Raw genomic sequence first — 13,458 nt, 5'->3', positions numbered from 1 at the left:
GTAATGGATTTTTTTCCCCCTAAATTGTTCTTTTATTTATTTTTGTCATTAACTGCCATGTTTCATAGATTATAATAACTTCACACTCATCTCATCTGCCAATGCGCTCCTTCCTTCACTATTCCCACTATGAGGGACTCTTTTTGGCCCTTTTCCTGCTGTTCTATGCGCTTGGCTGACTGTCTGAATGCAGGGTCTCAATGACTACTTCAGGCCAGGAGAATTAAGCCTTGCAGTTTTTGACATTCAATGTTTGAGTGTTTTGTGCCCGATTCTACTAACATGGACTGCCATTCATCTTTAACTAGTTTACAGCCGCAGGTGGATCGCGATTCCACCCTCGGCTGTTGCGGGCACATGTCAGCAGTATATATCAGCTGACATGTGCCCAGAAAGGTGCGGCCTCAGCGCCGGAGCCCGCATCAAACAGGGGGAGTCCGACGTGGGTGTATTATTATGCCCAACGTTGGAAAGGGGCTAAAGGTGAGGCAGCCACTTTAATAGTTATACTGTAAATACACATACACTCATCACGCTTACCTGGTGGCCTGGTATGCTTGTACTCCAGCTTGTGCTGTGGATTTTTCCTAAAATGGAAAAGACCATTATATTAATACGACACCATTTAGAGCCTCTCAGTACATTAGGTAATGAGGACAGATGGACCACAATCTCTTCACACGCTCAGTCATTAGGCAAACAGCTTGTGAATAACTGAACAGTCATGTACCTAGAATATTAATTAAAATTCTTTATTAAAAGGGCTTGTCTGCAGAAAAGGCAAAAACATTTTTAAAAAGGGTTCCGACTGATTACAAGAAAGAAAAAAAAAAAGTATGATACATATCAGATTGTGCTTTGTTTCTGGGATACAAAGTGTACAACAGTTTCAAGAGTGTACCACTCTATTTGGTCAGGTAGAAAACACCAATCAGACTACGAAGTATGCAGACCTTAAGCAACCTGGTTTTCTATACTCGCCTACATTGTCTATAATACCATAGAGAAATGTGAGAAGAGGAGATTCGGCTTTCAATCGCAGGGATGCATCGGCACAGCTCCAGCAAGTAGCAACTCAGCCCGCTTCGGTGAAACTAATAATCCTTTCCTCCGTATCCTCCTAAACTAGCGATTCAAGAATACAGTCGGGGAGGCTGAGCTGTCATTTTCTAAATCCATTGTGCCTCTTGTGAAGCATGCTGCCTCTTAGGCTATGTGCACACGCTGCGTTAATGCAGCCCGTTCAACACATGCGTTAAACGGGCTGCGTTAACGCAAGTGCCGACTTGCCATCGCACTAGCGCAGACAGAGCTAACAGATGCTCTATCTGCGCTAGCGGTGACGGACCCGGAAACGCTGCAGCCCGTGTCTCAGGATCCGTCACTCAATGACGGCACATCGCTAGCGATACGCCCGAAATAGAGCTCAATGGCAGCGTAAACGGACTGCGTTACACCGTGTTATACCGCAATGTGAACCCAGCCTTAGGCTATGTGCACACGTTGCGTTTTTTTCACGGTGAAAACGCTTAAAAAACGCTTACAAAATGCATCCCATTATTTTTAATGGAATTTCGCATTGTTGTGCCCATGCTGCGTTTTTTTCCGCAAAAAAAAAAAGCATCGCAGAAAAAAACGCAGCATGTTCATTAATATTGCAGAATTTCTGCGATTTTGCGGCTATATAATTGTATTGGGATGCTCCAGAAAAAAAAGGCGAGAAAAATGCGCAAAAAATGAAAGCGGATTTCCTGCGAAAGGAGTCCGGCTTTGCTCAGGAAAATTCTGCAAACATTCTGCAACGTGGGCACATAGCCTTACTCAAGCAGGGGTATCTATTTAAAGTATGAGATGTCAATCTTGCAAAATACCCCAATGAGTCAGAACCCAAAACAAATGCTTCTCTACCATTGTGAATGGTCAGCTACGGACCTCTTATTATTATTTATTATGCATTGCTTGCATAGCGCTATCATATTCCCCAGCGCTTTACAGACATTATCAGCACTGTCCCCAATGGGGCTCACAATCTGCATTCCCTATCAGTAGGTCTGTGGAGTGTAGGAGGAAACCCACGCAAACACAGGGAGAACATGCAAACTCCTTGCAGATGTTGTCCTTGGTGGGATCTGAATCCAGGACCACAGAACTGCAAGACTGCAGTACTTCTAACCACTGAGCCACCGTGCTGACCTGTATTTAAAAGTCACTTTAATAAAGGTCATAACATTTTCTTAAAGCAAAAATGACATAAAATTGTAAACATAGTGTTGATATTAGACTCCATCTAATGGCAACACGTATGTTTGATAAATATTAGGTTTAGGGTCCCATCAAAGAAAGTTATGACTTGTCATGGCTGGTGGCCTCTCATGACTTGTAGCTTTCGCATCGGGTATTCTAGAATATGTATTTATGTATGAATATAGCAGCCACATAGTATATAGCACAGGCCACGTAGTATATAGGAGCCATGTAGTATATAGCAGACAAATACTACGTGGCCTGTGCTATATACTATGTGGTTGCTATATACATACATATTGTAGAATACCCGATGCATTAATACAGGCCACACAATATATAACAGTGGCCACGCAGTACATAACACAGCCACGTAGTATATAACACTGCCCACGCAGTATATAGCAGCCACGCAGTATATAACACTGCCCACGCAGTATATAGCAGCCATGTAGTATATAACACTGCCCACGCAGTATATAGCAGCCAGACAGTATATAACACTGCCTATGTAGTATATAGCACAGCCCACGGAGTATATCACACAGCCCACATAGTATATAGCACAGCCCACGGAGTATATAGCAGCCACGCGGTATCTAACAGCCCACATAGTATACAGCAGTGTGGGCACCATATCCCTGTTAAAAAAAATAATTAAAATAAAAAATTGTTATATACTCACCCCTGGGATCCAGCGAAGCTCCGGTGCATTGCAAAATTACCCAGATGACTTAGTGGTCTCGCAAGACCGCTAAGTCTTCTGCGTAATTTCGCAATGCATCGCCGGGAACGGAAGATGGCGGCCGGAGCGAGCGGATCGGCGGACAACGGAGGGTGAGTATAGCAGGTTTTTTGTTTTTTATTATTTTTAACATTACAATTTTTTACTATTGATGCCGCATAGGCAGCATCAATAGTAAAAAGTTGGGGACACACAGGGTTAATAGCAGCGGTAACATTACCCGCGGCATAACGCGGTCCGTTACCGCCGGCATTAACCTTGTGTGAGTGTTGACCGGAGGGGAGTATGTGGGCGTCGGGCACTGACTGCGGGGAGTAAGGAGCGGCCATTTTCTTCTGGACTGTGCCCGTCGCTGATTGGTCATGGCTGTTTTGCCGCGACCAATCAGCGACTTTGATTTCCATGACAGACAGAGGCCGCAACCAATGAATATTCGTGACAGAAAGACAGACAGAAGTGACCCTTAGACAATTATATAGTAGATTCTACAGTACATAGCATTAATGCAGCCCAAATTCCATATATTCAATGTTTGCATACTCCTTAGTGCTTTGAGTGCTGCTGGATCCTTTTATTTGTCTATTATGAAGTCATAGCAGCTTGAATCTGTTCACACTTGCTTTATTCTGTTCAGAGAGGCTATATCTAATGTATAAAGCTGAATGTGTGTGTGTGTGTGTGTGTATGTATGTATGTCCGGGATTGGCATCTGCACCGTCGCAGCTACAGCCACAAAATTTTGCACAGTCACACGTCTGGACCCCGAGAGCGTCATAGGCTATGTTGTGAGGCGAAATTTTAACCCCGCGCGTTCCAATTCACCAAACAATTTTGCCCCTATCTACATAATGGGGAAAAAAGTGAAAGGAAAAGTGTTGGAAGCGTCGCAGCTACAGAAACAAAATTTTGCACAGTCACACATCTGGACCCTGAGAGCGTCATAGCCTACGTTGTGAGGTGAAATTTTAATCCCACGCTTTCCAACTCACCAAACTATTTTTCCCCTATCTACATAATGGGGAAAAGTGAAAGGAAAAGTGTTGGAGGCAAATTGACAGCTGCCAGATGTGAACAAGGGGGACTTAAAGAATGAGAGCGATGGCACAAAAGAGTATATACCGATCAGTTGCTAAGGTGGGGCCCCGACATGGGATACTCACCACACACGGGGATATGAACACACACACAAAATGCGCCACACACTACCACGTGCTTGAACACATATACTATCCTCAGCACACATTTCACCACACATACACCAACCTCGCCACATAAAAGTCGAAACACAAAAGTCGCCGCTCAAAACTCACCACGCGCAAAACTCGCCACATGCAAAAACTAGGCTCACGCAAAACGCGCCACAAGTGCAAAACTCACCTCATGGAAAACTCGCCACACGCAAAACTTGCACACGTGGAAAAATTGCCACATGCACAATATTTGCAACACATGCAAAAGTTGCCTCACACAAAACTTGCACATACTCAAAAGGCACCAGACATAAAACTCACCACGCACAAAACTCGCCATGCGCAAAACTTGCTGCACACAACTTGCTACACTAACCTGTCACATGCAACTCGACACACAAAAAGTTGCTACACGCATGTTGCCACACAAAACTCATCTCACAAAAGTCGCTACATGCATGTCGCCACACACAACTCAACACACACAACTTGACAAACGAAACTCGCCCTAAAACACACACAAGTCTGGTATTAGCCTTCAAAAATAAAAATCTGATTAATAAGCAGACAAACTACAAGAGCAACAATTGTACCATATAGGAAATACAGCAGCTGTCAGTCACATGACCTGTCTATTATGTGTATGTGTGAGCTAATATATACTGCCAGGGGGAGGGCTTCCTGTTGGCTGGGGATTTATCATGCTGCCAATTTAGCTTACAAATACTGAGGTAAAAATACTGAGCAAATAACGTGTTAACGAGGTCTAATACAGGAGATCACACAGGTATATACTATATACAGGGGAGATGACACACACGTGTTAACGAGGTCTAATACAGGAGATCACACAGGTATATACTATATACAGGGGAGATGACACACAGATATATACTATATACAGGAGAGATGACACACAGGTATATACTATATAGAGGAGGAGATGACATACAGGTACATACTATATACAGGAGGAGATGACACACAGGTATATACTATATACAGGAGCAGATTATCTACAGGTATATACTATATACAGGAGGAGATGACATACAGGTATATGCTATATATAGAAGATGACATACAGGTATATACTATTTACAGGAGGAGATGACACACAGATATATACTATATACAGGGGAGATGACACACAGATATATACTATATACAGGGGAGATGACATACAGGTATATACTATATATAGAAGGAGATGACATACAGGTATATACTATATATAGGAGGAGATGACATACACGTATATACTATATATAGGAGGAGATGACATACAGCAGGTATATACTATATACAGGGGAGATGACACAGGTATATACTATATACAGGAGATGACATACAAGTGTATACTATATATAAGGGAGATGACAAACATGTATATACTGAGGTGAAAATGAGAGGTGTGAGGTGAAAATGAAAAGGTGTGAGTGCAAAATGAGAGGAGTGAGGGAAAATAGTGTAGTGATCAGAAAATGACAGATGTGAGGTCGAAATGACAAGTGATAGGGGGGAATGAGAGGAGTGAGGGAGAAAATGAGAGGTGTGAGGGAGAAAATGAGAGATGTGAGGGGGAAAATTAAAGATGTGATTGGGAAAATGAGAGGCGTGATGGGAAAATAAGAGAAGTGACGTGCTATAACTAACCACAGATATTTACTATGCCCAGGCAACGCCGGGCTCTTCAGCTAGTCTAATGTATAAAGCTGAATGTGTGTGTGTGTGTATGTATGTATGTCTGGGATTGGCATCTGCACCGTCGCAGCTACAGCCACAAAATTTTGCACAGTCACACGTCTGGACCCTGAGAGCGTCATAGGCTATGTTGCGAGGTGAAATTTTAACCCAGCGCTTTCCAATTCACCAAACAATTTTTGCCCCTATCTACATAATGGGGAAAAGTGAAAGGAAAAGTGTTGGAGGCAAATTGACAGCTGCCAGATGTGAACAAGGGGAACTTAAAGAATGAGAGCGATGGCACAAAAGAGTATATACCGGACAGTTGCTAAGGTGGGGCCCCGACATGGGATACTCACCACACACGGGGATATGAACACACACACACACAAAAGGCGCCACACACTACCACGTGCTTGAACACATATACCACCCTCAGCACACATTTCACCACACATACACCAACCTCTCCACATAAAAGTCGAAACACAAAAATCGCCGCTCTAAACTCGCCACACGCAAAACTCGCCACATACAAAAACTAGGCTAACACAAAACTCGCCACAAGTGCAAAACTCACCTCATGGAAAACTCACCACACGCAAAACTTGCACACGCGGAAAAATTGCCACATGCACAAAAGTTGCCTCACACAAAACTTGCACATACTCAAAAGGCACCACACATAAAACTCACCACACGCAAAACTCGCCATGCGCTAAACTTGCTGCACACAACTTGCTACACTAACCTGTCACATGCAACTCGACACACAAAAAGTTGCTACACGCATGTTGCCACACAAAACTCATCTCACAAAAGTCGCTACATGCATGTTGCCACACGCAACTCAACACACACAACTTGACAAACGAAACTCGCCCTAAAACACACACAAGTCTGGTATTATCCTTCAAAAATAAAAATCTGATTAATAAGCAGACAAACTGCAAGAGCAACAAATGTGCCATATAAGAAATACGGCAGCTGTCAGTCACATGACCTGTCTATTATGTGTATGTGTGAGCTAATATATACTGCCAGGGGGAGGGCTTCCTGTTGGCTGGGGATTTATCAGGCTGCCAATTTAGCTTACAAATACTGAGGTAAAAATACTGAGCAAATAACGTGTGAACGAGGTCTAATACAGGAGGAGATGACACACAGGTATATACTATATACAGGGGATATGATACACAGATATATACTATATACAGGCGAGATGACACACAGGTATATACTATATAGAGGAGGAGATGACATACAGGTACATACTATATACAGGAGGAGCTGACATACAGGTATATACTATATACAGGAGCAGATGACCTACAGGTATATACTATATACAGGAGGAGATGACATACAGGTATATGCTATATATAGAAGATGACATACAGGTATATACTATATACAGGAGGAGATGACACACAGATATATACTATATACAGGGGAGATGACACAGGTATATACTATATACAGGAGGAGATGACATACAGGTATATACTATATATAGAAGGAGATGACATACAGGTATATACTATATATAGGAGGAGATTACATACAGGTATATACTATACACAGGGGAGATGACATACAGCAGGTATATACTATATACAGGGGAGATGACATACAGGTATATACTATATACAGGAGATGACATACAAGTGTATACTATATATAAGGGAGATGACAAACATGTATATACTGAGGTGAAAATGAGAGGTGTGAGGTGAAAATGAAAAGGTGTGAGTGCAAAATGAGAGGAGTGAGGGAAAATAGTGGAGTGATCGGAAAATGACAGATGTGAGGTTGAAATGACAAGTGTTAGTGAGGTCGAAATGACAAGTGTTGGGGGGGAATGAGAGGTGTGAGGGAGAAAATGAGAGATGTGAGGGGGAAAATGAAAGATGTGATTGGGAAAATGAGAGGCATGATGGGAAAATAAGAGAAGTGAGGTGCTATAACTAACCACAGATATTTACTATGAGCAGGCAACGCCGGGCTCTTCAGCTAGTATTTTATATATTTCAAAAGGAAATATAAAGTAACAAACAAATGGTGCTAGTGGAGATTACTTATATGCAATGGTTTTCTCTAAGTGTCCTTCGTGATGCTGAAGTGGAAGAGTAAATATATAGATTTTTGTTTTTTCCTTTAAATCATTACCATTTAAATCTACTATTACACTAATGTGAATAATTATTAAAAAAAAATACTGTGTAGGCTGTAACTGGTCATAAGAAGCCACACATTATCATCTAATGATCGTGAGCATTTCATTTCTAGAGAAATTAGTAATAATATTGTAATAATAATGTCTATATTAAGAACTTTGAGATCTTTAAAGCCCTTCAGAAAGTACTTGATGAAGCAGAGGATGATGATTAATACACTTCACAATTTCACATTAATGCACAGACTAATTGTAATTAAAAAAAAAATACACTGTTTTATGCAGAGCCTTTAATTATGAGCAGACCCCAGAGTCAAGTGGCTGAATGACAACAAAAACAAATATCGAGTTGAACTCCGACTCTTTAGTAGACAGGAAAACAAGCCTATGGTTAAGAAATACTTTGGGTTGTGAAGGCTCTGGACTAGAGATGAGCGCATCGATTTTTTGGACTCGGATCCAGCCAGGGCCGGCATCAGCACCCGGCACAGCGGGCAAATGCCGGGGCCCTGGGGAGAGGGGGGGGCCCACTCATGCTGTCATAGATACAGCTGGGAGAGCAGAGCAGGAGATAACATGCTCTCTCCCCCCACAAAGTCACTGCTGGCTGCGTTCTCTTAACCCCTATGTGCCAGCTCTGACACAAGGATCTTCTCACTCAGTCAGTGCAGCCAGGCAGGCACACATAGGGGTTAACAGAAGGCAGCCAGTGTGACATTGTGGGCGGAGAGAGCACTTTCTCTGCTCTCCCCCCTGGCTGGCTGCAGACAGTGCTGAAGTTTATCAGGCAGATTCGGGAGGAGCTCCGTCCTACTAGTGCAAAGGTATCCAGCAGTGGTTGCAATTGTGGCTCAGTCTGCTGCTGTCTTTCTCCACTGCCTAAAAATGTGGGTGATGTCTGGAGGAGCAGCTGGTGGGGTGCAGCCTGTAGCCGCCCAGCTCACCCAGAATACATGCATGCTGCACCAAACCTGCACCAGTGGGGTAGGAAGAAGCTTAACCCCTTCCCATCTGTATGAAGGTTATTGCTGAACCTTAAAGATAACAATCCGACCCGCATACATGGGGTTAACCAGATGCCAGGAGGAAGGGGAGCTGCTGCCATGGATAAATCTGAGCTGTGGGCTGTATGTTGGGGCCCCGTGGCCCCAGGCTGGTGACTGGAGGGACTCTGCCCAGTGCTGGCATGTGGGTGATTTCTGCTCCGGAGTCTCAGCTTCTCTCCTCCACATCACACTGTGCAGTCACAGCAACATTGGTTGTCTCTGTCCAGGTCCCAGCAGCTGCCACTGTTCCCACCAAGGACATGGCATCACTTAACCCTTCCCCTGCAGCCACCGGCAACAAATCCACATTATTCCTTGATTAAATCAGGTTCCAACCCAATAGAGGAGCAGACATTTCCTGCTGCCATTAGGGTCCGGGAGGGGGTGACATTGGCTGCCCTGCTACTCTGTAGTGGGGGATGACAAGTGTAACATGGGGTAACGATGACGGAGAAATGCACAGGATAATAGTGAGCGCGACAGAGGATAGTGTATGGTATGGAGCAGTCAGGGGGTGGGCTGCAGGATCCCCCCATACTGTACATGACTGCTCGGGACAGGGAGGCGTTTAATGAGCTTCTAATGACAGGGCACTAATTGGGTCATTAAGGTTTGTGGAAAGGATTCAGCATCAGGTCCCTCATTAATGCCCGAGCCGCCTGTTACTTTGTAGCACAGATCTGTTGGGGCCGCAAAACCAAACAACGTTGTTTATGTAGAAAAGTCTTTGTTTCATAGAAAAACTCAAAACAGAAAAGCACCTCTCCTGTATATATACACTGCACAGCACCTCTCCTGTATATATACACTGCACAGCACCTTTCCTCCTGTATATATACTCTGCACAGCACCTCTCCTGTATATATACACTGCAGAACCTACAATAGCTGTCACTCATGTAAGAAGTGAAATCTGGCATTGTACTATACATTTCTCTGCCGTATCTGTGCATCATAAATCGGGGTATGTGTTAAAGGGGGGGGCCCACTGAGACTCTTTCGCCTGGGGCCCTCGAAAACCTGGAGCCGGCCCTGGATCCAGCGTCTATGTCAGTGATAGCTGGCGACCAGACAGGAGTCCCACGAATCTCCTACCTTACGATGCGGCATTTTGGGAAAGCGCAATGTCATCTATGCGAAGTGATGAACAGATGACGCCACGCCAGCCCTGGCTAATCAAAAGCCAGTCAATGTCAGAAGGCAAGAGATGTGCGGGACTCCCATCTAGCAACTAGGTCCATCTGAGCTGGATGCTGGACCGGATTCCAAAGAGTCCATCAGCTCATCTCTACTCTGGACTTAAAATAAATAAATAAATACATTAAATCAGGAGTATACACCTTTGGCAAAAATTAAGAGACCACTGCAAAATCTTCAGTTTGATTTTTCTCTTTATTGGTATAATTTTTTAGTAATATGTAAATTGTTCTTTTAGTCTATAAACTTCTGACAACATGTCTCCGAATTTGCAAGCAATACATTTTGTAATTTTTTTTTACAAAGAAAAATGGTCAAAAATAAAACTGTACTTTCAGACCTCAAATAATGCAAAGAAAACAAGTTCATAATCATTTAGAAACAACAATACTAATGGTTTAACTCAGGAAGAGTTCAGAAATCAATATTTTGTGGAATAACCATGATTTTTAATCACAGCTTTCATGCGTCTTGGCATGCTTTCCACTAGTCTTTCTCACTGCTTCTGGCGCAAAAACATAAGCAGTTCTTCTTTGTTTGATGGCTTGTGACTATCCACCATGACTATCCAAATGGGCTGCCCGTGACATGGTTTTGATGTGATGGTCTCTTAATTTTTTAATCTAACTCTATTGAAAACATAGAGGAAAAAAATGATGGCAGAAATCTGATACAGGAAAGATATATACCGAATCTTTGTACCGTGTTAGCCAGTAGATAGAAAAATATTTAGAATTGAGAGTCCTCAGTGGTTGATACCTTTTAATGGCTAACTGAAAAGATGGTAAATTGCAAGCTTTCGAGACTACTTCTATGCCTGATGAAGAGACCTGAGTAGTCTCGAAAGCTTGCAATTTGTTACCATTATTTGAGTTAGCCATTAAAAGCAGAAATCTGGGAATCCAGATTGTGTGTGAAGAAAAGCAAGAAGCTGGTCTGAATGGAAGTCATGGAAGTACACCATATGTAAAAGAAATGCTGTGTGATATTTCAGGGCAAGTGAGCATGCATGGAAGATAATGTCTAGACTGTATCTTTAAGGAATATCATAAATGGCAAAAGTTGAGAAAAGCGATTTACAAGCCTGTACTCCATATCAGGCAGGTCAGCATCCCGGGAGCCTCTTGTGATTTATAGGCCCTGCAAAGTAATGACTTTTAAGACCTATTTATCATTAAAAAGAACCTCTTGACATTAAAGGGCTTTATGACTTTTCAGGATCGTTTGGATTTCAGTGGTCTGAAACCTAAGGATCACAAGTTCTCATATGCACCAGTTTATAAATTAACTTTCAGTAAGGCCTGTTGTCAGTGTTATGCTGAAGATTGAGGTCATTTTTAAGTAGTCTGCCTTAGGCGTTACTTTAGGGTTTAGCTTCCACCCACCTTAAGTGATGGTTATGTTTATGGATGTTCTTCAGTTTTTTTGCACATGTGCAACCTTCCTATAGGGCCCATCGGCATCCTGCCAAGAGCAGGTGTTCTAACCTTGTATCAGTAAGCATGTTCTGCTTATAGTAACGTTGCAATTTTTATGTCTTTTTCAGTGATTTGCTTTAGGCATCTTTACGTTGTCTAAGGCTACTTTCACACTAGCGTCATGTGACGGATGTCGCAATGCGTAGTTTTGGAGAAAAAAACGCATCCTGCAAAGTTGCCCGCAGGATGCGTTTTTTCTCCATAGACTTGCATTAGCGACGCATTGCCACACGTCGCAACCGTTGTGCGACGGATGCGTCATGTTTTTTGGCGGCCGCGACGCACAAAAAACGTTCCATGTAACTTTTTTTGTGCGTCGGGTCCGCCATTTTCGACCGCGCATGAGCAGCTGAAACTCCGCCCTCTCCTCCCCGGAACTCACAATGGGCAGCAGTTGCGTTGTAAAACTGCATCCGCTGCCCACGTTGTGCTAATCAATCACACTGTCCGTCGGTACGTCGGGCCGACGGTTTGCGACGGCCCGTACCGACGTACTAGTGTGAAAGTACCGTAGCCTAATGCTACTGGCTCTCTAACATAAGATGAATCTGAATAACAGCAGTTTAGTGCCTTCAATATGCAGAGAAGTGCAATGAACGTCATTTTCAGTAATGTAATGCATCGACTTGAAAAGAAAAGGCATTTTATAAATTTGGTCTAACGTTAAATTATTTCTATGAATGTAACTAATTCCCATACTACTCACCGCAGTGAAATATCCAGTAATGGATGTAAAAATACAAGTTATTTGACTCAAGATAGCTTTATAATTAAAGGGGTTTCCTGGTTTAATTTTTCTCTTTTTTTTTTTTATCCCACAGGCATCCTCAACCTAAAAAGTAGAAAAAAGTAGTCTCTCTGCCAATCGACATAGTTTGCTTTCTAACTGCTTTCTCGCAGCTGTCTAATAATTGACCTTGTAACAGCAGTACAAGCAGGAGCCAGATCGGGACACTTGCAAAACGTTTTGTGAAGTAAAGAATGAACCGAAGAGGTTTCCATAGCTCAAGTGAAAGAAGATTTGCCTGGAAGTGGCTGCATTAGCAGAGCTCCTGGGTGTAAAATGATTTAAGCCCTTCAGATGGATTTAAAGCGTGGGACAAGACTGAACGACGGAAGGTATGGAATATTGTTTGTTTTTTTTAAACTTTGTTCCAGGTGACAAGGGTCTTCAGGTGGATTAAGAGTATAATAAAATATTAAAACACCCTGTGTCTTTATTTCATTAAAATACTTTTTAATAATGTGTGTGTGTGTTTTATTAACCATTTCATACTATTGGATTAACCCCTTACCGGCATCGGACGTACTATACCGTCCGATGCCGGCTCCCCTGCTTTGATGCAGGGCTCCGCGGTGAGCCCGCACCAAAGCCGGGACATGTCAGCTGTTTTGAACAGCTGACATGTGCCTGTAATAGGTGCGGGCAGAATCGCGATCTGCCCGCACCTATTAACTAGTTAAATGCCGCTGTCAAACGCAGACAGCGGCATTTAACTACCGCTTCCGGCCGGGCGGCCGGAAATGACGTCATCGCCGACCCCCGTCACATGATCGGGGGTCGGCGATGCGTCTGGATGGTAACCATAGAGGTCCTAGAGACCTCTATGGTTACTGATCGCCCGTCGATGTGAGCGCCACCCTGTGGTCGGCGCTCACAGCACACGTGCAATTCTGCTACATAGCAGCGATCAGCA

The 13,458-nt window shown here is 43.2% G+C and overlaps 1 protein-coding gene across 2 annotated transcripts in view; it reads right to left on the bottom strand.

Moving 5' to 3' along the window:
- The window catches only part of APLF (aprataxin and PNKP like factor), a 189,209-nt gene that overhangs the window by 18,941 nt on the left and 156,810 nt on the right, over positions 1–13,458 (bottom strand). For both annotated transcript variants that reach the window (XM_069768740.1, XM_069768741.1), the window contains exon 9: positions 541–587. In XM_069768740.1, coding sequence (XP_069624841.1) covers positions 541–587 — 47 coding nt within the window. The remainder of the gene's footprint in view (positions 1–540; positions 588–13,458) is intronic.

Source organism: Ranitomeya imitator, chromosome 5, assembly GCF_032444005.1.
Source record: "Ranitomeya imitator isolate aRanImi1 chromosome 5, aRanImi1.pri, whole genome shotgun sequence".
NCBI classification, from domain to species: domain Eukaryota; kingdom Metazoa; phylum Chordata; class Amphibia; order Anura; family Dendrobatidae; genus Ranitomeya; species Ranitomeya imitator.
The sequence above is the reverse complement of the archived record's forward strand: the minus strand, read 5'-3'. Positions and strand labels throughout refer to the sequence as shown.